The sequence below is a fragment of the Aspergillus fijiensis genome (assembly GCF_003184825.1).
Source record: "Aspergillus fijiensis CBS 313.89 unplaced genomic scaffold BO72scaffold_7, whole genome shotgun sequence".
NCBI classification, from domain to species: Eukaryota; Fungi; Ascomycota; class Eurotiomycetes; order Eurotiales; family Aspergillaceae; genus Aspergillus; species Aspergillus fijiensis.
Genome location: NW_024468983.1, coordinates 108009 through 130300, shown reverse-complemented (window position 1 = coordinate 130300; position 22292 = coordinate 108009). Strand labels below are relative to the sequence as shown.

The 22292-nt window shown below is 55.4% G+C and overlaps 10 protein-coding genes and 1 non-coding gene across 11 annotated transcripts; 6 read left to right on the top strand and 5 right to left on the bottom strand.

The window, feature by feature from the left end:
- Nucleotides 1-517: 517 nt before the first annotated feature.
- On the bottom strand, nt 518-1009 carry BO72DRAFT_492794 (uncharacterized protein; the record flags this gene model as incomplete). Its single annotated transcript, XM_040948325.1, has 1 exon — nt 518-1009. The coding sequence occupies one exon, from the start codon at nt 1007-1009 to the stop codon at nt 518-520; it is 492 nt and encodes a 163-aa protein (XP_040804817.1).
- Nucleotides 1010-2421: 1412 nt separating this feature from the next.
- BO72DRAFT_492793 (RTA1 domain-containing protein) lies at nt 2422-3359 on the top strand (the record flags this gene model as incomplete). Its single annotated transcript, XM_040948324.1, has 3 exons — nt 2422-2572; nt 2629-2877; nt 2935-3359. 3 exons carry the CDS (start codon nt 2422-2424, stop codon nt 3357-3359), a joined length of 825 nt encoding a protein of 274 aa, XP_040804816.1.
- A 108-nt stretch (nt 3360-3467) lies between these two features.
- Nucleotides 3468-3549, top strand: BO72DRAFT_t57. Its single transcript has one exon. It is a non-coding gene; the product is annotated as a tRNA-Ser (tRNA).
- Nucleotides 3550-3762: 213 nt separating this feature from the next.
- BO72DRAFT_370294 (putative transporter) lies at nt 3763-5634 on the bottom strand (the record flags this gene model as incomplete). Its single annotated transcript, XM_040940956.1, has 5 exons — nt 3763-3933; nt 3992-4993; nt 5049-5234; nt 5294-5433; nt 5511-5634. 5 exons carry the CDS (start codon nt 5632-5634, stop codon nt 3763-3765), a joined length of 1623 nt encoding a protein of 540 aa, XP_040804815.1.
- Nucleotides 5635-5909: 275 nt separating this feature from the next.
- On the top strand, nt 5910-6918 carry BO72DRAFT_370166 (SMP-30/gluconolactonase/LRE family protein; the record flags this gene model as incomplete). The annotated part of the gene is made up of 2 exons (XM_040940945.1): nt 5910-6215; nt 6295-6918. 2 exons carry the CDS (start codon nt 5910-5912, stop codon nt 6916-6918), a joined length of 930 nt encoding a protein of 309 aa, XP_040804814.1.
- Nucleotides 6919-7357: 439 nt separating this feature from the next.
- On the top strand, nt 7358-8206 carry BO72DRAFT_421820 (HpcH/HpaI aldolase family protein; the record flags this gene model as incomplete). Its single annotated transcript, XM_040942782.1, has 1 exon — nt 7358-8206. The coding sequence occupies one exon, from the start codon at nt 7358-7360 to the stop codon at nt 8204-8206; it is 849 nt and encodes a 282-aa protein (XP_040804813.1).
- A 47-nt stretch (nt 8207-8253) lies between these two features.
- Nucleotides 8254-10154, bottom strand: BO72DRAFT_520010 (fungal specific transcription factor domain-containing protein). Its single transcript, XM_040949714.1, has 3 exons — nt 9997-10154; nt 9621-9946; nt 8254-9566 (listed from the first exon to the last, which is right to left on the bottom strand). The coding sequence occupies exons 1-3, from the start codon at nt 10143-10145 to the stop codon at nt 8302-8304; spliced, it is 1740 nt and encodes a 579-aa protein (XP_040804812.1). The 5' UTR covers nt 10146-10154; the 3' UTR covers nt 8254-8301.
- An 840-nt stretch (nt 10155-10994) lies between these two features.
- BO72DRAFT_465739 (MFS general substrate transporter) lies at nt 10995-13821 on the bottom strand (the record flags this gene model as incomplete). The annotated part of the gene is made up of 3 exons (XM_040946733.1): nt 10995-12155; nt 12213-12517; nt 13017-13821. The coding sequence occupies 3 exons, from the start codon at nt 13819-13821 to the stop codon at nt 10995-10997; spliced, it is 2271 nt and encodes a 756-aa protein (XP_040804811.1).
- Nucleotides 13822-14007: 186 nt separating this feature from the next.
- BO72DRAFT_261298 (fungal specific transcription factor domain-containing protein) lies at nt 14008-16369 on the top strand. Its single transcript, XM_040940125.1, has 5 exons — nt 14008-14363; nt 14417-15313; nt 15367-15427; nt 15484-16038; nt 16092-16369. The coding sequence occupies exons 1-5, from the start codon at nt 14152-14154 to the stop codon at nt 16242-16244; spliced, it is 1878 nt and encodes a 625-aa protein (XP_040804810.1). The 5' UTR covers nt 14008-14151; the 3' UTR covers nt 16245-16369.
- Nucleotides 16346-17320, top strand: BO72DRAFT_370143 (D-3-phosphoglycerate dehydrogenase; the record flags this gene model as incomplete). Its single annotated transcript, XM_040940943.1, has 1 exon — nt 16346-17320. The coding sequence occupies one exon, from the start codon at nt 16346-16348 to the stop codon at nt 17318-17320; it is 975 nt and encodes a 324-aa protein (XP_040804809.1).
- Nucleotides 17321-18871: 1551 nt separating this feature from the next.
- Nucleotides 18872-21220, bottom strand: BO72DRAFT_519997 (beta-xylosidase; the record flags this gene model as incomplete). The annotated part of the gene is made up of 1 exon (XM_040949713.1): nt 18872-21220. One exon carries the CDS (start codon nt 21218-21220, stop codon nt 18872-18874), a length of 2349 nt encoding a protein of 782 aa, XP_040804808.1.
- Between the last annotated feature and the right edge of the window lie 1072 nt (nt 21221-22292).

Here is a 22292-nt window from a genome sequence, read left to right as displayed (position 1 = left end):
TGGTGGAGTGCATTTATTCGGATGGAATGACGAGCTGTATTTATAATATCCATGCTTCGGCTTCGTCGCAGTAGGGTCTGTAGGGATTTGATGCTGTCAGACTGTGTCAGAGCTTATAAGACCAACAAGACACTAAGCCCAGCCAAGAGAAACTCGCGAATGCCATGATGTACTTTAAGCGACCATCGAGGATAGCGTCGGAGTTAGACTCGGTTCAAAACCCGAGGGTGCCGTGACTGTCCTTTATCTCCACTAACTCCATTGCTTAGAAATGTAGTCTCATTCTGGTCAACTAATTCCATCAAAGTCGCAAAATCAGTCTCAGTAGCATGCAAGCTGGATAGTACAGGTGTAATGGCACAAGGTCACACCCGGCGCCAGGCCAGCAACCCTTCGCCTGCCAGTATCTCCCGACTGCCTTGCTCTACCCCAGTCTCACCATGTCGTAAACAAAGCACATCATCCCTTGGATCTCACTTCTTCACACTTGTTTCATCCAGTACCTCCTCTCCGAGCTTTACCATGTATGCCCTTCACCGAGAAGCCGGTAAACCGCCTTGGCCGCAATGACCGTCGAATAGATCCCAACGCAGAGAAAGCCCATCCACTCGCACACCAGCAGCACCCGCGCGTATGGATCGAAGCACCACTGGATCACGGTGGCCGCTCCCTCACAGACACACAGATCCTTGCGCAAGGATAGCTCGTCTCTCAGGGCTCGGGCCCAGAGCCCGGTCGCAGGGAGGGTCTTCCAGAACAGGAGGTTCCACAGGTAGTCGATCGCGATGGTCGAGTAGAGCTGGGCGAAGTAGGTCGACACGAGCAGGCCGCAGCGGCTGTGGTTGATCAGGTAGGAGATGCTGCAGTAGAGGAGGAGGCCCGCGGCGAGGGGCGAGGAGTCGGTGATGGCGGTGAGATGGCGTTTGATTCCTGGAGCGAGGTTGGTGGTCATGATGAGGGTGAACGTGAGGACTGCGAGCTGGTTGATGAGGGCGGCGATCTGGGTCATTGCGGTGGTTGTCTTGAGGGTTTGGTCTGATTTTGTGGAGGGAGGTTGATTTCGGTGGGTGGGTGGGAGTGGAGATGGTGGGAAGTTGTAGAGTAGAGGAGGAGGTTGATATTGGATTGGACTAGCTGGTGATAAGTGTTATGTTTTGAATGACGGAGTGTGTTGTGGGAGGAGTTCTGTTCTCATGAGGGCCGTATGTACAGGTCTGGCTTCCGATTGCGATATTCACTTGAAGTACCATGAGAACGGTGCTATTTCCACATGAATGCTCCAGCCATTCATTGCCACCACGTGTGGCTGGTCCCTGTGATGATGAATCTCCTTATCATATAGATGAAGATAAAGGAGGGAAACCGGTGAATATGATCACCTCATGCTATTAACTCGATGTACCCAGTACCGCTCCCACTCCTGTCCGGCGTGTGTCTTCTGCCATACCCCAGTGCCCTTGCCAGGCTCGTCTCATTTTTTTTCTGCCAGGATAAATGCTGAAGTAATTCAATTATCCTTGGGGGGGTCACGCTGCGGCCTCGAATGGTCATTGACTGGCGATAAACGCATTCCCCAAGAAATTCGAAAGATCTGATTGTCGAGTTGAGCGTATGGTTCGTCCTTGAGACGGTTGGGAAGATCTCATATTGCTGGATAGCTCGATGATAAGGGATATTGAGCGAAAAATATCGAAAGGACGGAGTGATTGGCGCGGCTGCCCAGTTTATATACCCTTGGAAAGTCCGGTTTTCTATCCATGCTCAAGATAGAAGCTGATCATTTCCGACACACCGTTTCCGAAGGAACCTTACGCTAAACATCTGAAGTCCAGAAATTTTCAACTCTGAGTTTGCATCAAGGATTTTTTTTTTTTTCTTTCTGTTTTTCCCCCTTTGTTTTTTCTTCAAGGGAATAGCGTTGCCATGCCCAGACGCGTCGAAACCGAGATACGCCTTTACCAGGAGCGCGCTGAGTGTAGCATATTTAGGCAGACAAAAAAATCATGAGCTTGAAACTTCAAAGTCTAAAGAACGGGACCAGGGCATTTGAAGCGAGTTCGAGCACGAATACGGAAGCGTAAACACAGCCAGCTGCGTGGCTCGACTGGCTCGACCCGTCGATTATCTTATCTCCAAGTGATCTCGGACTCGGGTTCGGCTTCGTATTCGCACAAGAGGGTCTAGAGTCACGATGTCGGTCGACTACAGCTCTTCTTATCCCAAAACATGCAGTGGACCAGAGTACCAATTTTAGAATTGTTCTTGAAGATCTATACACTGCTGCCTGCACACTCGCAAAGCTTGATTCAAGAGTTGAAGTTTGTGTCGTACATATATTTAGCATTCGCACCTCAATTCTGCGTGTTTAACCCTGACTTCGATCCTACTCTATACTCACCGATCCAGACCAAAACAATCGAAATGACGGAAACAACCCTTTATGCTTATACACCGTCCGTGACGTGCGCCCTGCTGGCGCTGTTTCTCTTCCTCGGTGCCACCGCGTACCATCTCTGGTTGCTAATTCGGAAGCGCGCATACTTCTTCACAGCCTTTGTGATCGGCGGCTTAAGTATGAGCTTCGTCTTTCATCTCCAACCCAAGACTCAGCTAATGCGGTCGCAACAGTCGAGACAATCGGGTACGTCGCGCGGGCCGTGAGCGCCCACCAGAAACCGAACTACAGCGTCATGCCCTACGCCCTCCAGAGCCTCTTCATCCTGATCGCCCCGTCGCTCTTCGCTGCTTCCATCTACATGATCCTGGGCCGCATCGTCACCCTGACTGACGGCGACTCGCGGTGCTTTATTCGCGCGCGCTGGATGACCAAGATCTTCGTCCTCGGGGACGTGCTCGCCTTTCTGATGCAGTGCGGCGGTACGATGCACCTCCCCGGACTCTATTCCGCAAACTGGAACTGACAATGTCTCGCAGGCGGTGGTATCCTCTCCAGCGCCAAGACCAGCAGCACGCTCAAGCTGGGCGAGAACGTGATCATCGTCGGCCTGGTCGTGCAGATCCTCTTCTTCGGCTTCTTTGTCACCGTCGCCGTCGTCTTCCACAGGCGCATCACCGCGAACCCGACGTCGACTGCGATGACGTTGTGCGTACCGTGGAGGAGATATCTGTGGGTGCTGTACGCGGCCAGCGGGCTGATTCTGGTTCGCTGTCTCTATCGGGTCATCGAGTATGCGCAGGGCTCGGCGGGGTCGCTGCAGAGCCATGAGGCGTATGCTTATGTCTTCGACGCGGCGCTGATGCTGATCATGATGGGAATCTTCGTGGTGTATCATCCGAGCCAGATCCTTGATCGCGGAAAGAATATAGCTGAGATGGACCGGCTGTATGATAGGGTTTAGTAGGGAAGTGGAATGTTGCGTTGTGGTCGGGGTGGTTATTCTGGATTCATTTAAAGCTTCGCGTGTCTTAGCAACATGTAGACAAATTGCAATGACATTAGCATACAAGACAATATGGCCGAGCGGTCTAAGGCGATAGACTAGAAATCTATTCTCTTCGGAGGCGTCGGTTCAAATCCGACTGTTGTCGTTTTTTGCTTCTGGCGGTTTTTCCCTGGGTGGGTCTTCGCGGGAATAGCTTCATGGATTGGACTATTTGCATTTTGACGCCTGATTACACAGGCAGAAGCAAGTGAGGAGCGCAGTGATATGTTCCTCCCTTGAGAGGCTTTGATGTATCCATAAATCCAACCATGTATCTGCGCTTTCCATGAGCACACTCAAACAACGTCTGAACCTGTCACTAGTTCGTGCTGCCCTCTTCCACATGCTGAGCCCTCCCACTCCACTCAGCTTTGGGCTCCATCATTTCGCCCTCCGCGCCTTGCACTGACTTGTACGCGACCTGATACACTGTATACCAGGGCCGCTGGAAAAGACCATCCAATTCCTCCAGCGACCTTCCCGTCGTATCCTACTCACATTAGCCCCGCAAGACTTTCAACAGAGCCCAGCGAACAAGGGCGACTCACCGGCATCGCGAAGTAAACATAAACCAAAGACACCAAGCAGACGCAGGCGAAGAACACAAACGCCCCCCACTGATGCGTGGCCGCCAACAGACTGGGCATCGCGCGGGAGCACCCGAAGTAGAAGGCCCAATGGAGCGCCATGGAGATGGAGACATTGAGCGACCGGATGCGGATGGGGAACACCTCCGACCCGACCAGGTACGGGATACTGAACCAGCCGATGCTCCAGGCGACCGCGTGGAGGAAGATGGCGACGATGGCGGCGGTCGAGGCCCGCGACGCACCGGCAGATGCCCGAATCTCGGCCGTAGACATGGTCTGCGTGGCGCCGAGGTACGCGGCCACGAAGACCAGGGTGGTTAGCTGGAGGCCGATGCCGGCGAGAAGGGACCGCCGCCGGCCGAGGATGTCGACCATGAACAGGGCGAAGAACACCGTGCTGGTGAACTTGACAATCCCGTAAATGCCGGTAGTCAGAAAGGTGGTCTCGTCGCCCGAGATGCCCAGGTAGGCGAAGATGCTGGGCAGGTACTGCGTGATGGCGTTGGCGCCGGACCACTGCGAGAACAGGGTGGCCATGAAGATGAGGAAGAATCGGCGGCGGTTCTCGACGGGGACGAAAGTTTCTTTCAGTAGGTCGAGCAGGCCGGCGTTGCTGGTGGATTCCATTTCGTGGAGGATCTGTGCGTCCATCCCTGCGAGTTCGCTCTGGACCACGGGGTGATCTCGAGGGAGGCCGCGCAGGCGAGACATCGCTGTGGTTGCCTCGTCTGATCTTCCACGCAGGAGGAGCCAGCGGGGTGACTCGGAGCAGAAGAAGGAGCCCGTGATCCAGATAACCACCGCAGCCAGTTGTAGGAGGGTAGGGAGCATCCATTGTATGTCCACGCCCGGATACTGTTTTGTGACTCCGTAATTGATGAAGAATCCCAGCACCACGCCTAGTTGTTGGCAAGATGCAAACAGGATGGTGAGAAGTCCGCGAATGACTTTCGGCGAGATCTGGAATGTGAATGACAGTTGAGAACAGGAACATGGGGCGGATTGTACAACTTACCTCGGTGATGTAGACAGGCGGCACAATTGAGAGAGGTCCAATACCCAGCCCCGCGATGAATCGCGAGGCATACAGACCAGATAGATTACCATGACAGAGGCCTTGACCGAGAATGCCTGCCAAATAAACGAGGGTAAAGATCCGGAGGGTCCAGCGTCGACCTAGCTGATCATTGACGGGCGAGCACTGTTTTAGAGTTGGTTCATAGTCAGATTAAGCCAAGACTGCTCCATGGCTAGTCTTACCCCAAGGCATCCAAAGACAGCACCGGCGGTGGCGATGGAAACAATCCAGCCCTTGGTATTGGAGTATTGTGTGGGACTCTGCGTGTCAAGGCCAAATCGAACCTTGAAGTGAGACTGCGAGACTAGAGATGCGATGTTTCCTGGCATGCACGGGAGATATCAGCACTTTACACACTCTTTAGGTGAAGCAATACCTAGGTAAAGTGATACCACTTACCCTCATCGAACCCCTTCGATACTCCAGCGAGAGCAAACACACATGTACAGAACAGAACATGGCGATTGAATGTGCCCTCGGGGGCATCCTTCATAGCCTTTCTCGCGTCTGCAATGAGACCCATCGTGATGGTTAGCGTCTGCAAATGCTTGCTCAACTTCACCCCACGGACGCATGAGAAATATAGATCTTCTCCATTGTACCATTCCCTCGCCCCGCATTTCCCCAGCTTATGCCAACCCTGACCACAATCCTAATGCACCCCCCGCTCGACATCCCTCGTCGGAGAAATCCCGGCCAGCCCCAATGAACTGCGTCGATATTTATCCCCGTTCCCAGCCCAGTCATCATCCGCCGCCGTTTCTTCGCGACAACCAGTGCCCGGACCTAACCACCACGATGAACTTCTATCCTCCGCCCCCAATCATCCAAGCCGAGGTCTATGTGCGCATCCCGGACTCCCTCCGGTGCACCGGTCAGCCCACAGAATGGCGCCCGGGATCCGCCAACCCCGCGTCGGATATTTTCCTGGAGGCGCCAACCTACGTCTCCAACGGGGACCTGTACCTCGTCGACATCCCGCACGGCCGGATCCTGAAAGTGGACATTGACAAAAATGTGAGCGAATGTGTTCGGTGGGACGGCGAGCCCAATGGGCTGGTGGTGCGTGAGGACGGGTGCATCGTGGTGGCGGATTACAAGCAGGTAAGGCATACCCGCCCACCTCACCTCCCTCTAGTGCAGTGCGTGCATCTTTCAGGACCACTAACCAAAGGACCCACAGGGCCTGCTGCTCTTCGACCCCTCCACCAGTAGAGTCAGCCCCCTCCTGCCCCGCCGTAACCTGGAGCGCTTCAAAGGCCCCAACGACCTGATCATCGCCTCCACGGGCGACCTCTACTTCACGGACCAAGGCCAGACGGGCCTCTCCGACCCCACGGGGCGCGTGTACCGCCTCACCCCGGCGGGAAAGCTCGACACTTTGATCGCCAACGGCGTCTCCCCGAACGGGTTGGCTCTGTCCCCCGACGAGCGGTTCCTGTACGTGGCCATGACGCGGGCCAACGCCGTGTGGCGCCTCCCGCTGCATGCCGACGGCACCACCAGCAAGGTGGGGTTGTTCTTCCAGTCATTCGGGTGCGCGGGGCCCGACGGGCTGGCCGTCGATGAGGAGGGGAATCTTTTTATGTGCCATCCCAGTCTGGCATCGGTGTTTGTCGTCGATAGGGAGGGGGTGCCCAAGGCGAGGATCGTGAGTGCGGTGGGCGGTGGAAGGAATTTGACGAATTGTACGTTTGGGGGCGTGGATGGGTGCTCGTTGTTTATCACGGATAGTATTGAGGGGGTCGTGCAGGTGGTCAGGTGGCATTGTCGGGGGCTGCCTGTTGCCCGGGGGGTAAAGGGATAGTAGTGTCTATGAGAGAAATCTCAGATTTTGTACCGAGAAGATTTACGATGTAGATTGGTGAAGTGCGTAGTGTTGTGAGTCGGGTCATCTTGATGCTTTAGGCTCATACTGACAATAGTATGTATAGGTTGATAGGTGAGTCACTGATATCAGGCAACAGCTTCAATTAACATTTCTCGATACCTTCCACCCAAGAAATCAATTCCCTAAGGACTGCACTGGGCAAATGCTAGGGTGGACGATGCGTGCCCTAAAGCCGCGGCGGGAAATCTCCGACGAGCACTGGAAAATCTCCGGGCAGCCCTCCGAGCGCCGCCGGGTTATAAGGATCCTCCAAACCATTCTGGATAGTACCCCACACAACAAAGGCTCTACTTTACATCACGCTTGAGCAATCTCACCAATCCATCCCTACAAACAAACTACGACAGCCACCAAAATGGGCTCCATCACCCCCCTCCCCACGGACCAGCCCCCTCACCCCTACGCCCTCTCCAACCCCTTCCGCACGCGCATCCTGGCCGGCGAGATCACCCCGCTGATGTCCATCAAGCTCCTCACCAGCAACGAGATCCCGATGATGTGCAAGATGGCCGGGGTGCACGCCCTCTTCATTGATATGGAGCACTCGGCGCTTGACCTGCACCAGGTGGGCCAGCTGATCCTGGCCTGCAACTACGCGGGCGTGTCAGCCGTGGTGCGCAGCCCCAGCAAGTCCCACTGGCACATCAGCCGGATCCTCGACGCGGGGGCGTCGGCGGTCGTCGTCCCGCACATTGAGACCCTCGACGAGGTGCACGCCCTCGTCAAGTGCGCTAAGTACGCGCCGCTCGGCGCCCGCGGGTGCACCAACAACCTCCCCGCGTTCAACTTCCAGCATGTGCCGACCCTGACGCAGAATGAGGTGCTCAATCGCGAGACGATGCTGATTCCTATGATTGAGACGCCGGCGGCAGTGGAGATCGCGGAGGAGATTCTGGCCTTTGAGGGCGTGGATGGTGTGCTGGTCGGGTCGAATGATCTGTGTGCCGATTTGGGGATCCCGGGCAAGTATGATAGTGCCTTGTATCAGGATGCGGTCACCAAGGTGCTGCAGGCGGGGAGGAAGGCGGGCAAGCCTGTGGGGATCGGGGGGATTGGGAGCCGATTGGATATTTTGGAGAAGTGGTTTCGATTGGGCGCGTCGTGGTCGTTGAGTGGACAGGATGCGTCGATGTTGCAGGCGGGGTTGAGGCAGATGGCGAGGAATTATGCGGAGATCGGGGAGAGGGTCGCCAAGTCGACGTGAATAGGTCATAGATATAGGGGGAGAATGTTTGTCAGATTATCATACAGTCATACATGCATCATGTTATAGAGTGTCTTCTGCATCGTCGCAAATGTTCATAGACTCTCGTCGTGCAGCAGCGAGGAATAAAACAGCGGATCCCCGTACGCGTACTCGCCCAGTCCGTATTCCGTGTTCCAGAAGGTGCTGTCGTCGAAGATATCGAGCGAGAAGAGCGAAGGATCAAGCTGGGGGTCATTCTCGAGCGGAGGATCATTGTTGTTGCTCGAGTGCAGTTTGTGGTTGAGGCCGAGGGAGTTGGCTGGGTAAGGATTGGCATCTCCCTGCACTAGCAACTCTTCCTGTGCAGTTGCTCGCTCGTGTCGACAAGCCTCATCCCACTCCCCAGCCGACCTCGGCACCGTCCGCATCTTGCTAATAACGTGCGAGCGCAAGGCCTCATAAACGGCGATGTAGTGCACTGCATCCGGTAGCTCCTTGCCCATCCTCTTCAGGGCCCTTTCGCTCTGCTCCACTGCCTCAACGGCCTGCTCCCGCACGGCGGAGGTCGGAACCGCGAGAGACGAGAGGCAGAACATTACGGACAGCCCGGCTGTGAAGAGCATCTGGAAATAGCTACGTGTGTACGTGATCGTGTTGGCGTCGAACAACGGGCAGAATGTCTGGATTGTCGCAATCGCATACTCCAGACAGAGCGACAGCAGATCTTCCGGGGGTGTGTTGCCCGATTTGGGCACCAGGTCGATCGCCTTGCGCACCAGCAAGAGTCTCTCCCTCATGAGAAGCAGGTCATACCACGCCTGCATCTGGTACAGGCTCTGCGGAGCGGGGAACACAGGTGCTGAGAGACGCCACTCCTGCAGCTCCTGAAGCAATTCTTCCAGGTCACCGTATATTCTCCCCGACGCCGTGATGTCCAGCATCGTAGCAGGGTAGACTGGCAACACTGGGGCCTCCTGGTGCCGAAACCTGGCGTGTATTTTCGAGGTGATCTTCCGCAGCCGTACGCAGAGGAAGAACACCGACATCTCCGTCGTCGTGCCTGGACTCCGACACGCAATCGCCCGGCAGATGGAGTCGAGATCCGGAAACGAGCCGGATGCCTCTGCGGCGTCGATTTCCTCGTCACTCGCGTCCGCGGGAAGGCCAATCTGGATTTCCTTCTCCGCGATCGCGAAGGGCCGGTCCAGGGTGATGGAACTGTAGCGGTCGATCATGTAGCATTCCCAGAACACTCGTCGTTGCATTTGTTGATGCAGGAGGCTGCTCCGACTCCCGGGCTTTGAGCGGGGTGGCCTGTGAAGGTTTTGCTCGATGCACATGCGCATGCAGAGTGTTGTGAGCTCCCAGATGGATGTTCCTGGATGAATATTAGCTTTTCTGGTTGGCCAATAATTGAAAGGGAGTTTTTCACTACCAATGTGATGATATATACCAAATCTCACCACTAAAAGTAAGTCTTGTATTGAGTCTAGTCCCTTGGACAGTACGTTGAAATCCACATGATCCATGGCAGCCAGGAAGTATCCATATGGGTGGCTCGTGTGTCTGCCAGATCGGTAAAGAGGCACTGCTCCAATGGCAAGAATCATAAACACTCGGAAGTCAGTCAGTCGTTGCAGAGGGGGTGGGAGATTTGGCCGGGACGCAGCGCCGTGAGCACCCGAGAAAACTGAATGATAGAGCTGTTGGACGTCGCGGCGCAGCAAGAAGGGATTCTGCACGTGGGAGCCATTCAAACTACGTTCCTTCAGCCAAGCGTCTCAGTCAGCACCAGGCACGTTACCTACTAGGCGTTAAAGAGTAAGTGTGCTTCCTCCGGCGGGGGCAGAGAATTGGCTCGGATGGAGGTTTCCAGTACCGCTGAGGGCTTGGACAGGTTTTGCAACAGGCTGACGTTCTGGTCTCTCCACCTGGTATCTGCAAAGAGCGTGCTCATGAAGCTGAGATAAAGATGTTAGACGATAAACACCCGGAATGTTGAGGACATACTTGATCCCCGAGAACTCCACCACCCTAGGAGACGGGTCTGCCGGCGACGTCCATGCATGTGTTGCTTGTGCTGGGGTTTCCTGCTCTCCAAGAGATCTCTCTGCTGGTGCAGTGAAGACAACCGGTGAACGCACTAATAAGACCGGGGTATTCGCTTCACTCGCAGCCTCAGGCGATTGGGTTTCCTGCGTCTGCTGCTCCAGTTCCCAGATGTATCTTCTCCTGTCAGCAGTGGCGTGTAATTGCAGTATTGAGCACATACTCGCGTGAGACAGGCTCACTGCCATCGAGACTGACTGTGATGCAACTGGCTCCTGCTCTACTACAAGGACCACATTTAGGACGCTCGTTGTCGCACTGTTATGTGGTCAACTAGGCCCAGTCGTTGCTTCTACGGTGGATACGTGGAGAAGCTGAACCATACCTTGGTTTTCTTGGTATAGCATGATTGGCATGCTGGGAGTCTGGGTAGTTTCAACTTGAGGCCGTCTACATCAAGCATGGTGCACTTGACTTGCGGGAAAAGGAGGAGATCATGGCATGCAGCCTAAAAAGCTGGAATGAAACTCGAGGATTTACATGATATAAAAGAGATTTGGAGTGGGGAAAATGCGGGGGTCCCGCGTATGGTATCGTACGGTACTTTACTTGGTCCTCGGCAATTCTACTTCCGAGATGGATGAACGATTTCATTCTTCGAATGAAAATGTCTCTTTGTCTAAACTCTACTCCATTTCCGACCTCCCCATCAACTGCGTCGCAAGAGCACACATTCAAGGTCTGTACAGCAGTCAAGCTAGATTACATATCGAAACCCATTCAAGATAGCGCGCCGCGAGTCTTGGTCCAATCTCTGCATGGCAACACCATTCACCTCCATCGTGGTTGCCAACTCCTCGAACCTTCTGTTGGCGCGACGAAGCAGAAAACGCAGCGTTAGGATACACGCCATTCCGAGACACTCAAAAGCGAGGATACATCCCCAAGAGACCCGATACGTGGGTTCGTACTGGTCCAACCAGAAGTAGTTCGCAAACAGCGACGCCACGTTGGCGCAGGTGTTAGCGATACCGATCGCCACGGCTCGTTTGGCCGGGGGCTGGACGATGGTCGAAGACAGCCAGGCGTAGGTGGTCGCATAGACACCGTACGTTCCGCAGCAGATCAGAAAGGTGAAGGCGTAGCGCGCCCACTGCTGGGACTCTGGTACCGCAATCAACAGGATGGCCGCAAGAATAGCCACCCCCTCCGACACGCCCGCGGGAATGGAGCGAGTCTGGCGCTTATCGGCCCACCAGCCCCAGCCTACAGCCCAGAAGAAGCCCACGACGTAGGGTGGGGATGTGAGCAAGAGCACGACTGTGTTGTTGGAGAACCCGATCTCTTTGATCAATGTGGGGAAGAAGTGGGAGAAGGAGATGGTGGCCGTCGTGGCCATTTGCATGCAGGCAAAGATCCAGGTGCGCACGTCCTTGGCGGCCCAGATCAATGCCCGGGGCAGGGGCACTTTCTCATCTTCCAGCGCGTTCTCCGAGCCTGCGTCCTCGGCGAGACGCGCCTGCGCCACGATCCGTTCGGCTTCAGTCAGCCATTTGGTCGTGGCGGGGAAGTCGGGTAGGAAGGCCATGGCTACGAGGGCTACAACAACGGTGGCAAGCCCTTCGATGATGAACAGCCATCTCCAGGATGCGAGTCGCGTGGTGTGGTTCATTCCGGTCAGGATTCCGGCGGAAATCAGTCCCGCAAAAGCGTTGGACAGCAGGATGCCCGACACGAGCAATGCGGTTCGCACTCCCAGTTCCTTCTTTGTGTACCAACAGCTGAGGAAGTAGATGGCGCCGGGGAAGAAGGGCGCTTCGACAAACCCGAGTAGAAACCGGACCGCCATGATACTGCCGACGTTGTGGGTCGCTGCCGTGCATCCGCTCACGATGGCCCAGATGATCATGCATGAAGGCTGTATATCGGGTCAGCTCCATCGGTCGCATTTTGCGAACAGACAGATTTAACATACCAGGTAGATGGAGGGTCGAAGCTTGGTCATGAGCATGGTAGAGGGGACTTGCATCAGGATGTACCCCACTGAAAAGATGGAGATGACGGTCTGATACTCCGCTCCCTCCAGGTGGGTGTCTTCTTGCAGCCCATAGACTCGAGCTTGCGTGATGGAGTTTCGATCCAGATAGTTGAACAGGTAGATGAGCAGGACCAAAGGTAGGATCCGACGATCGATCTTCTTCAGCAGCTCGCCCTCTGTCTTGCGCGCGAACTCTGGATCGTAGCCCCGGTAGGTGGCCATCACCCCGGAACCTCCGTCGGCTGCACAATCTTCGACCCAGACATTCTCGGGCTTAACTTCATGCTCCAATTCGTCTTTCCTGGGACTGCGCACACTCATCCCGAAGATAGGGGTGGATAATACAAGAAAAAGGATCGGATTCACACACCGGGGGTCAGGCAAAGTTCTCTAGGGCACAAATGCAGGAACAACAGTCGCTTCGTTCTCAGACCGGCCTGGAGTATTTATCAGGACCTTCATTTCCGAGACACCTTGTGGGGAGAGGAATCCGGGGAAGTTTGGGGAAGGCCCAACAACCACCGCGAGAGACGGAGAATTGCCGACAGAAATGGGGTTGGCTAGGGTTGGCTCCAGACCGGGTGGGGTCGCGTCTCCTTGCGGGACATCTCCGACATCAAGCTTCTACCTCGTAGTGTACATCATACGATTGAGGTGCAATCGAGCCTTTGCTCACTTGACCAAAGTTGCGTTATTTGTTTCTTTCAAATACTGACTGTGGATTATCAACAAGCATCAGACGCCACGCCTCCTCTGACAGCCATCCCCGCAACGCGGCCAGCTCAGCATCTACATCCCCTACCTGCAACTTCCCACCACCTGTGACCACATGTGGCCAATCGCTTCCCCAGACTAGACGTTCTGGTGTCTGCTCAGCCATTGCCCTGATGACTGGCTCCATTCGCAGGAAGTCGTCCGGACTGCGACGGTACAAAGCCCCGATCTTCACGTACAACCTTCCCGATCCTAGCAGATCCATGAAAGCACGGAAATCCGACGTGTCTATGTCATCTGGCTCCGCACAGCCATTATGATCCGCGATAAGGATGGTATCCTGCATGCTCTTATCTTCTATGAGGAAAGGTCTCAGAGAAGCCCACACTGGTAATGGAAGCTGAGCCGAAATGGACCACCCCAGCACACGCACCCCGTAGGACCCAGCCAATGCTCGGAGTTGGCTCCGCACGAGCTCTGGCTGGTCCCTGAATTGCCCATAGACTCCGTGGATGCGAATGCAGCGCGCCCCAGCCTCGTGCCATTGCTCGAACTCCTCCTTGGTCAACCGGTCCAGCTCCGGATCGTAGCAGATGGTCCCCCGGATGGTGATCGATGGGTACAACCTCCGACACTCGGTGAGGTGAGCCAGAAACCCTTCATAGCCATCCTCGATGGAGGCCTGCACGAGCATCAGCTTGTTGGTCTGTCGGTGCTGTACCATCCTCTCGAGCGTGGCCGGTGGAGGGGTGTAGGCGCGCGTTGGCTTGAACGGGAAACGCTGTGGGTCCAGGCAATGGAGATGACTGTCCCACGCCTCGCGGGGGAGCATTGCGGTTATCTGTAAGGTATGACTGAACGACAGCTTTGTCATTGGCGGCACTCGTGCACTTTTAAGCGAGATGCGGCGCTCGGAAAATTCCCGATGTTCTTGAATCAGTATTTACTAGTAATGCCACAATACCTTGGCAGTTGCTCCACTTCTTGGCGAGTTGGCCGTCAGGTTTCCTGGGTTTCGTCTGTTCTTCATCACTGGGGAGGAGTCGTCTCTCCACGCAAGATCAATTGTGGTCAGCCTGCCATTTCTGAAAATGCAAGCCAGCCCTCGGACTAGACCCGGGCCGAATCATCTTGTCACCCGGGGCAAGCGCAGACTCCAAGCATGCGAGAGATGCGCCAAACGGAAACAGAAGGTCAGGCGCAGCGCGTTGTTAGGACATTGTCAGCAAGAGGATCTAACGAACCCCAGTGTGATCGACTGCTACCGGCTTGTACCGGCTGTCGAGAGGCGAACGCGGAATGCGAGTCGCGGCAGTTGTCAATCAGCCGCACGGCAGAAGAAGCCAGTGGCATCTCCCACGCTGCCATGTCCAAGTAAGAAGCAAAGCACACCCTCAAGATAATGCCCCTGGGTAACCGTTGCCTAGCTATATAGAGACTTTGAAGAGAAAGGCGCAAGAGCTTCACAGTAATGGTCGCAGCCAGCGTGCTTGTCCACGTGCCGCAGCACCGGTCCCTGCGCCACCTGGGTCGACTCCAAGGACTCACGATGTCAGCGCAGAAAGCTCTACTGAATCTCCGGTGACCAACCCTACTCCTGCGACCCAGCAGTCGGTGCAAGCAACCATGGGAGATATTGACTTCCTCTCCCGGAACGCCATGGCCGAGCCACGCAACGAGACGCATGGATTCCCTCCGCAGCTGGGCATGGGAAGCATGGTTCGAGCGGCGCTCGAGATTCCAGGAGGAAATCCATCCCAGTCTGTAGGCTTGAATGTAAGGCAATGCGCTCTACCAGCTGTGGGTGCGGCCAGCAGAATCACCAAGGAAGTCGCCGAATTATGCCTTCGAAACTTGCTCCAAGGGAGCCAGAGCATTTATCTACCTCTCGATGAGCCCACCCTGGAACAGTGTGTGGCAACGACCTTGAGTGGCGAGGTTCAATGCCAGAGCGGAGGCAGCAACTCCGCGGAATTCCACCTCCGAAACTTCCGAGCCTGTATGGCCGTCGCCCTGGGCATGCTGCTGTCCGGAGATTACGACTCCAGGGTTTTCGCCAATGACTTACACAGCCTGGCCATGGAGCATCTTCCTGCCGTTCTGCAGAGTATTGACGGCCTGAAAGTGGTCGAATGTCTGCTGTTGCTTATTCACTTCTCCATCCTGAGCCCCCGGGGAGGCTCCACCTGGCATTTAATTGGGCTTGCCATGAAGAAGTGCATCGCATTGAAGCTTCACAAAGAGCCACAGCCGGAGATAAACCTGAGTGAAGCAGAGGTACTCAAAAGGAAACGGATATTTTGGAGTCTCTACGTAGTTGATCGGTGGGTACACTACATTCTATTGCTGTGAGAAACAGCGTCTGATCATGCTACAGGGCTGTCAGCGGCGTCATGGATCGACCATTCAGTATCGAGGATGAGGACATCACTATCAAGGTAGGCCTATCTGCCAGGTCGTCGGACAAAACACTAAAATTTCGCATGTTCCAAAGGCAGCCGAGTCAGCGGGAGGTGATAAGCAACATCACGTTCTCATGCACGCTAGACTCATGTCAAGCATCCGCACACTAGCCCCCCAGTCTGCTTCCTTCCATCGTCACAACCTGCGTCACTGGCGAGACGAAGCGCTCCACGATAAGGGCCCATCGTCACTAGATGCAGACCCTACTGCACAGCTCACGTGCCGGGGGTTTGTGCAGATCTCCAAAGTTGCAGGAACAGCGCCACCTCCTCGTAGGACTAGAGTTCGAAGTGGCCAGGGGTTTGAGGAGGATGTCGCGAATAGCTGCCGGCAGTATATCGACCAAGAGTTCAATAGCTTCCAACAAGGATGCTTCACGGGGTCGTTCTTGGATGGGTACGATCTGTTCGCCGCAGGGGTGCTCCTCGTCTGTCAGCCAAATTCTCCTTTGGGTGGAGATACAAGCTTCATTGGCAAATGCACTGCTTTGCTAACGTTGATCGGGGAGAGATTTACGTGTTTCAGAATGATGTGCAGGCTGCTGTGGGACCTATCTGGTGTAGCCCTACATGGAGGAAACAAATTGGTGAGTTCGTGGCAGGTCTGCGGTGTGACAAACACTAATCTGCGTGTGCGCAGACAATTGAAGAGCTCCCGGAAGACTTGCCAGACGGACTGTACCATCTGGTCGACCGGTTCCTGCAGAGAATGAAGCAAAGCACCCAAGAACTGATCCCGGAAATTCCCCGACGGGAGATCTCCGACTCGCAATTTGCTCGTTCAGCCGGATGATGTATACATATACCCCAGCAATAAACGGTGATAGTTCCTGCACTAACATATCCTCTGAATATCCACGAGTTGCAATTTTATTCCAACGAAGCACAGTCAACATGGCACCCAGCATCGCTGAATCCTCATCACCAGGCGGTACTTCTACTGCCCAGAAGCCCACCGTTTACGTCCTCGACACCTTCCCCCCCAAAGCCATCGAACACGCCCGCACCCTTTTCCACCTCATCCAGCCCAGTGACCCCGAGTTTCAGCACTGGCGGGAAAACGCCCGAGCCCTGCTGATCCGAGGCTCGTACGTAACCGCCGCTGACATCGCCAGCTGCCCCAACCTGGTCGCCATCGGCAAGCACGGGGTGGGGATCGACAAGATCGACCAGGCCGCGTGCCAGGCCCGCGGCATCCGCATCCTAAACACCCCCGGCGCCAACGCGCGCGACGTCGCCGAGCTGGTCGTGACGCTGGCCCTGGCCGTGGCGCGGGGGATCCGCTCCATCACGACGCGGCAGATGGCCAAGCCCGTCCCGAAGGAAACGTGCAACGGGCTCACGCTGCACGGCAAGACGATCGGTATCATCGGGATGGGCAACATCGGGCGCACGGTGGCGGAGATCTTCCACGGGGGGTTCGACGCTCGCATCGTCGCGTATGATGCCTACATGCCCGCCACCGGGGTCTGGAAGCATTTGCCCCATGTGCGCGCCCAAAGTGTCGGGGAAGTAATCACGCAGGCGGATGTGCTGTCGCTACATGTGCCGTTAACGGAGGAGACGCGCGGGATGCTTTCCTATGCGGAGATCAAGCGCATGAAGCCGGATGCCATCCTCATCAATGCGGCGCGGGGGGGTATTGTCGATGAGGCAGGGCTCGAGCGGGCTCTGTCCGAAGGCCATCTCTGGGGTGCCGGGCTGGACTGCCACGAGCAGGAGCCTCCCAGTCGGGAGAAGTATGGGGCGCTCTGGGAGAATCTGAATGTCATCAGCACGCCGCATATCGGGGCGGCCACTTCAAGAGCGCAGCTGGCGAGCGCGACTGCTGCGGTGGATAATTTGCATGCGTACTTGTCCACATTATAATCTGGATAAGCAGGTTCTTTTCAAGTCGGTCTGTTAGAGGTTTAGTTGGTTTGCCTTCGTTGTCAAATCGTCTCTCAGCGTCAAGGTGTATCCAGTCATGCATAGTAATTTCATTCCTTGCGCGACATTATTTCCAAAACGACCCGTGTTGCAATTGAGCTTTAAAAAGAATGTAGAAATTTCTCGGTGCTTCTGCTCCACCTCTAGGTAGTCCCTGCTTCAGAACTAATTAGTATCCACAGAACGTGCCTCAGAGAGAACATGTGGATGTGCCTATTCAGTTGGATCGCTTGGAGAAAATAAACCGCACCACCAATGGGTGAACAAAGGCTCTCTGGTCGGCATTGCCCAATTTACCAACCCAGACTACTTCGAGGTGCTGTGAGTGGTGAAGCTGAACCTGGCCATCGTGTGCCTGTGGCCCGCCCGACATCGTACCAGAGCCCCTTGATCGACTCGAAGTTGTGCCGGTAGTGCGTCGCCGTCGAGTCCTTGGAACACTCATCTGTCGAATTAGGGCTTAGCGAAGCCGTAGTAAGTCCACCGGCGTGATCGGCCTCAACGCTAAGCAGTCCTGCCAAAGCGCTAACACTTCAAGCCACGGCCAGTCTGCGCCGATCCGAATCATCCAGTGAAGCCGTCTGGCTCGCCACTCCGTCGTGAACTGTTCTGCAACCAAAATGCAGCTTCTCGAGACGAGATCTTCTCCACCGTCACCGGCCCATCGAACAGAAATCGCCCCAAAATCTCCAAGTCCCACCATGTGAGGCCAGCAGTCTCTTCTGAATCATTGTTCTCTTTCTTGTTGCCAATCCTCCGCAACACCCCCTGTCACAGATACAGACAGGGATTCCTGAATGACAGGAATCTGCATCTATACCCCCGGAGAGACGAGCGGGAGTTGGGTTCGTGGAATGCGAGGGCGATCATGCCGACATGTTGAATCCGCAGTTTGTGGAGGGGTTTGAGGCGAGGTTGAGGCGTGTGTTGGAGGAGAGGGGGTTGTAGGTGCTTGGTCTCCTCCCACTGCCTTTTCGCCATTAAGTGGGAAGATCTGGTGACGTCTTTGTTTCGGGAGGATTGGTCTTTTGTGGGTGATGTGATGTTATTTCCTATCCGTGAAGTGGCGATCCTACCAAGTTTATCGTTCCCATGACCAATAAAACTCTCATTTTAGCTGTCATTCATGTCTTCTACCGCTGTTCTTGTACAATTGATTGATAGTTTCGATTCGATACCTCAGCTATTGAATTTTTGAATACAACAAAAGCCTAGCTAAGGGTTCAAGGCTTTGATTCGAATGAATTTGCTATTTTGATAACAATCCCAACAGTAACTTATCTTTGTGTGTACTTTGATGGCCATGCGTGGAATGACAATTGATTGATGCTATTCCCGAAATATGTAACTTTCACACTCCAGGACTGTCTATGCATTGACCTCGATCTTTCCCGGTTATCCTCCCTCCTCCTCCTCCTCCTCCTCCTCCTCCTCCACCCCAGCGCCACCGACTTCCGGACCTCTCGGTCCTCAACAGGACAGGATCTACTGCTATTGGAACGGCCACTGAACCAGCGTAGTGGCATTACCTGTCAATGTCAACGCCAGCACCGCCGATCGCTCGTTGTTTAGCGCCAGCTCGTAGGATCCCGGATAAATGACGCGGTTGCCCTGCGCGTCGGTGCGGGCGAGACTATCCAGCGAGACAGGGACTGACAAGCGCTTTGACACCTGCGGGACCAGTGGTCCGATGCGATCGAACCCAACGAGCCATTTGTTCGGGTACGGACGGGGACCCGCAGTGGTGTTGGCGAAGACCATGGCCGTGTAGTCGGAGACCACCTCGCCGGTGTTGGTGACCTCGACGGTGAAGTTCAAGATGGGAAGCTGCTCAGCGAGGTTGTACCCAGCATGAGGCCGGGCGAGGAGGGCGCCAATGTCAAAGGAGCCTTCCTGTTCTTGCGCGGGCCCAGCGAGGGCTGTCTCAAAGGTCGTGTAGAACAACCCATGCCCGAAGGCGTAGACTGGCTCGCCCGTGTACCACATGTAGGTTTGGCCAGGGTTATCGCCGCGGGGCCGCAGGCTCATGTCCGTGGCCGGGAACTGCAGAGCGTACTCTGCAGGGTACTGCGTCGTGGTCAGTCGACCCGCCGGTGCTCGCTGGCCGGTGAGGACGTCCCACAGCGCCTGACCGCCGGCCTGGCCGGGGTATCCGCCCCAAAGCAGGGCCCCGACCCTCTCACTGGCTTTCAGTGAGGACGAGTCCACTTGGCCGGCGCCCATCTGCAGCACCACCAGCGGCTTGCCGAGATCCCCGAGCTGGTGAATCAACTCGAGCTGATTTCCGGGCCAGGCGATGCTCTCGCGGTCCAGCTCCTCGGCTTCCAGGGTGTTGTCGATCCCGCCGGCGAAGATGATAATATCGGACCTCTCTGCAGCAGCGAGCGCGGCGGCAAAGCCAGTAGTATCGTTGGACGTGATGTTGGTCCCGAAGGCATAGTTGACCTCCAGCCCGGATGCCTGCATCGCAGCGAGGGGGCTGGTGAGGTAGGGTGCGACGCCGTGGTAGTTACCCTGCATTTGCTCCGTGGCATTCGCCCACGGTCCTATTAGGGCCACCCGCTGCACGCTCTTGGAGAGCGGCAGAACGCCATCGTTCTTGAGGAGAACAACCCCGGCCGCCGCCGCCTCGTACGCCACATTCCAGCCGTCGGTGCGGACAACATCCGCCCAACTCAGATCGCGATACGGCGCGTCCGGTCCGTCAAAGTAGCCCGCGCTGACAAGATTCGAGTAGAACCGGGTTACCGCCCGCTCAAGCTCGCCCCGGGACAATTGACCCTGTATCAAGGATTCATTGAGAGTGGTGAGGTACGAGATCCCGCAGTCGATATCCGTGCCGGCGCGCAACGACATGGCCGAGGCGCTCGACAGATTGGCCGCGTACCCGTGCGGATTGAAGACATTGTACACCGCGTCACAATCGGACGACATGAACCCATCTTCGATGAAGCCCCACGAGTCGCGGACGAGGGTCTGGAGAAGGAAGGTGTTGGCGGAGCTGGGCACCCCGTTGACTGCATTATAGGACGGCATCACGCTGCGGACTTGCGCGTCCCTGACCGCGACCACAAACTGCGGGGTGAAGTACTCGGCGAGATCCTGTTGGGTGATGTTCAGATCGTTGCCGAAGCGCGACCGCTGGTGCCAGTTTTCAAGGTCGTAGCCGGCGTAGTGCTTGGCGGTGGCGATGATCTTAGGATGCGTCGCGTTGCCCTGCAGCCCGGTGATGTACTCGTAGGCGTACGCGGAGCACAGGCAATTCGCGTCCTCCCCGGGGGTCTCTTGGCCACGGCCCCAGACCGGGTGTCGGAAGGCGTTGATATTGGGCGAGTACGCGTTTAACCCGTACCGGCCTGCATTATTGAAGGCGCGCCCTTGGGTCGCGATGATCTGGGCAATCTGGTGGATTAGAGTACGATTGAGGGCCGCCATGGTCAGGATGGGGGATGGAAAGGAGGTGGACCAGCTGTATGGCCCAAAATCGGTGAAGTTGGCGAGATACAGGCCGTGCAGTGCTTCATTCCAAATCTGATAAGGGGGAAGTCCCAGGCGAGGGGTGGCAGGGATGCGGTTCCCCGTGCTACTGATGAGCTCTTCAAGAGTCATCATGGATGTCAGGGCAGCCGCTCGATCATGGGCGTTGGCAGTGCGGTCACAGACCAGACTCTCGCGCAGGGGGCCATTGGAGCAGTCTGGGAACGAGAAGTCGACCAGATCGGTGCTCAAGGGAGACAGGTCCGGATGGGCGACGATACTGTAATCGACATAACTTGTATTGACCTGGGCGAAGACCGACGTGAGCGACACGAGGGTGACGAGCAGTATTATGACAACCATGACAGATATTGATGGATGGCTGAGGCTCCTCTTTCTGCTCTGGGGTTCAGACTTCACGTCTGATCCATTGAATATATACGTGCCTCCCTTGCTGGGTCGAGCCAACTTTTACCGGCTCATATCCTGCGAACTCGAGTATTGTCATCACATTCGGCAGTCGCCCGGTCGATCCCCTCCCACCTGCCCATTCCTTTCAGCCTGAATGAGGGGCTCCATGAATGGGGTCTCGATGAGGGTCGTGCAGAACTGTGGGGTGGGAGTCAAGGGGTTGAGAGGCAATTGTTCATAACGTCACTTTGCACAACGGCAAACACGGGCTTTTTTCAGGATAACCCCCACGAGCCCTCGCTCAGACCATAGGAGATGCGTAACGGCATGAGAGGGCTCTGGATACATGGTAGATAGCGCTACGCAAGGAACCCACATCGGAACGGGGTTGAAATCAAGCCCGAGACCCTGGTGCTGATGTAACGCAGCGTAGCTAGGTGCGAATAAACCTCCATTCTCGCCCCACTGAGTGGTTATTCAGCCTGAATGCGTGATATTCTGGACGTCTGCTCGTCTCGAACTATTTTCAGCTTGATCCGGGTTGCGTGAGGTTAGCCACCACGAGTATCAAAACCCTCTCATACTAACAGAACTCATACAGCATTATGCCACTGTGCAATAGATACCTACCCTGAGCGATAGGTATCATGACCATCCTGACACAGATGGCTCAACGGCAGGAAATAACCATCCTAGACTGTTGACTGTTATCCAGGACAAGCAGAACAAGCAGGACTGCGTGTCATGCCCGTGCCAAGATCCACCGAAGATCCGACATACTCTTTCTTATCTTATCGAATCTCTAGTCTACCACTGTATGAAAGTATTTCTTCACAAACATCCGTATAATGGCCTCCTTCATCCTCAACGTAGTGGTTTACAGTTGTCTGAGTAAGATCCTCGCAAACAATGCACACTCTCGAGAAAGGGAAACAAAATATATAATAACACTTGGCAGAAGAGAACTACTCAATATCGTTACCCCAACATGATATAGTTCTGGTTGAATTCGATTCAAAATTAT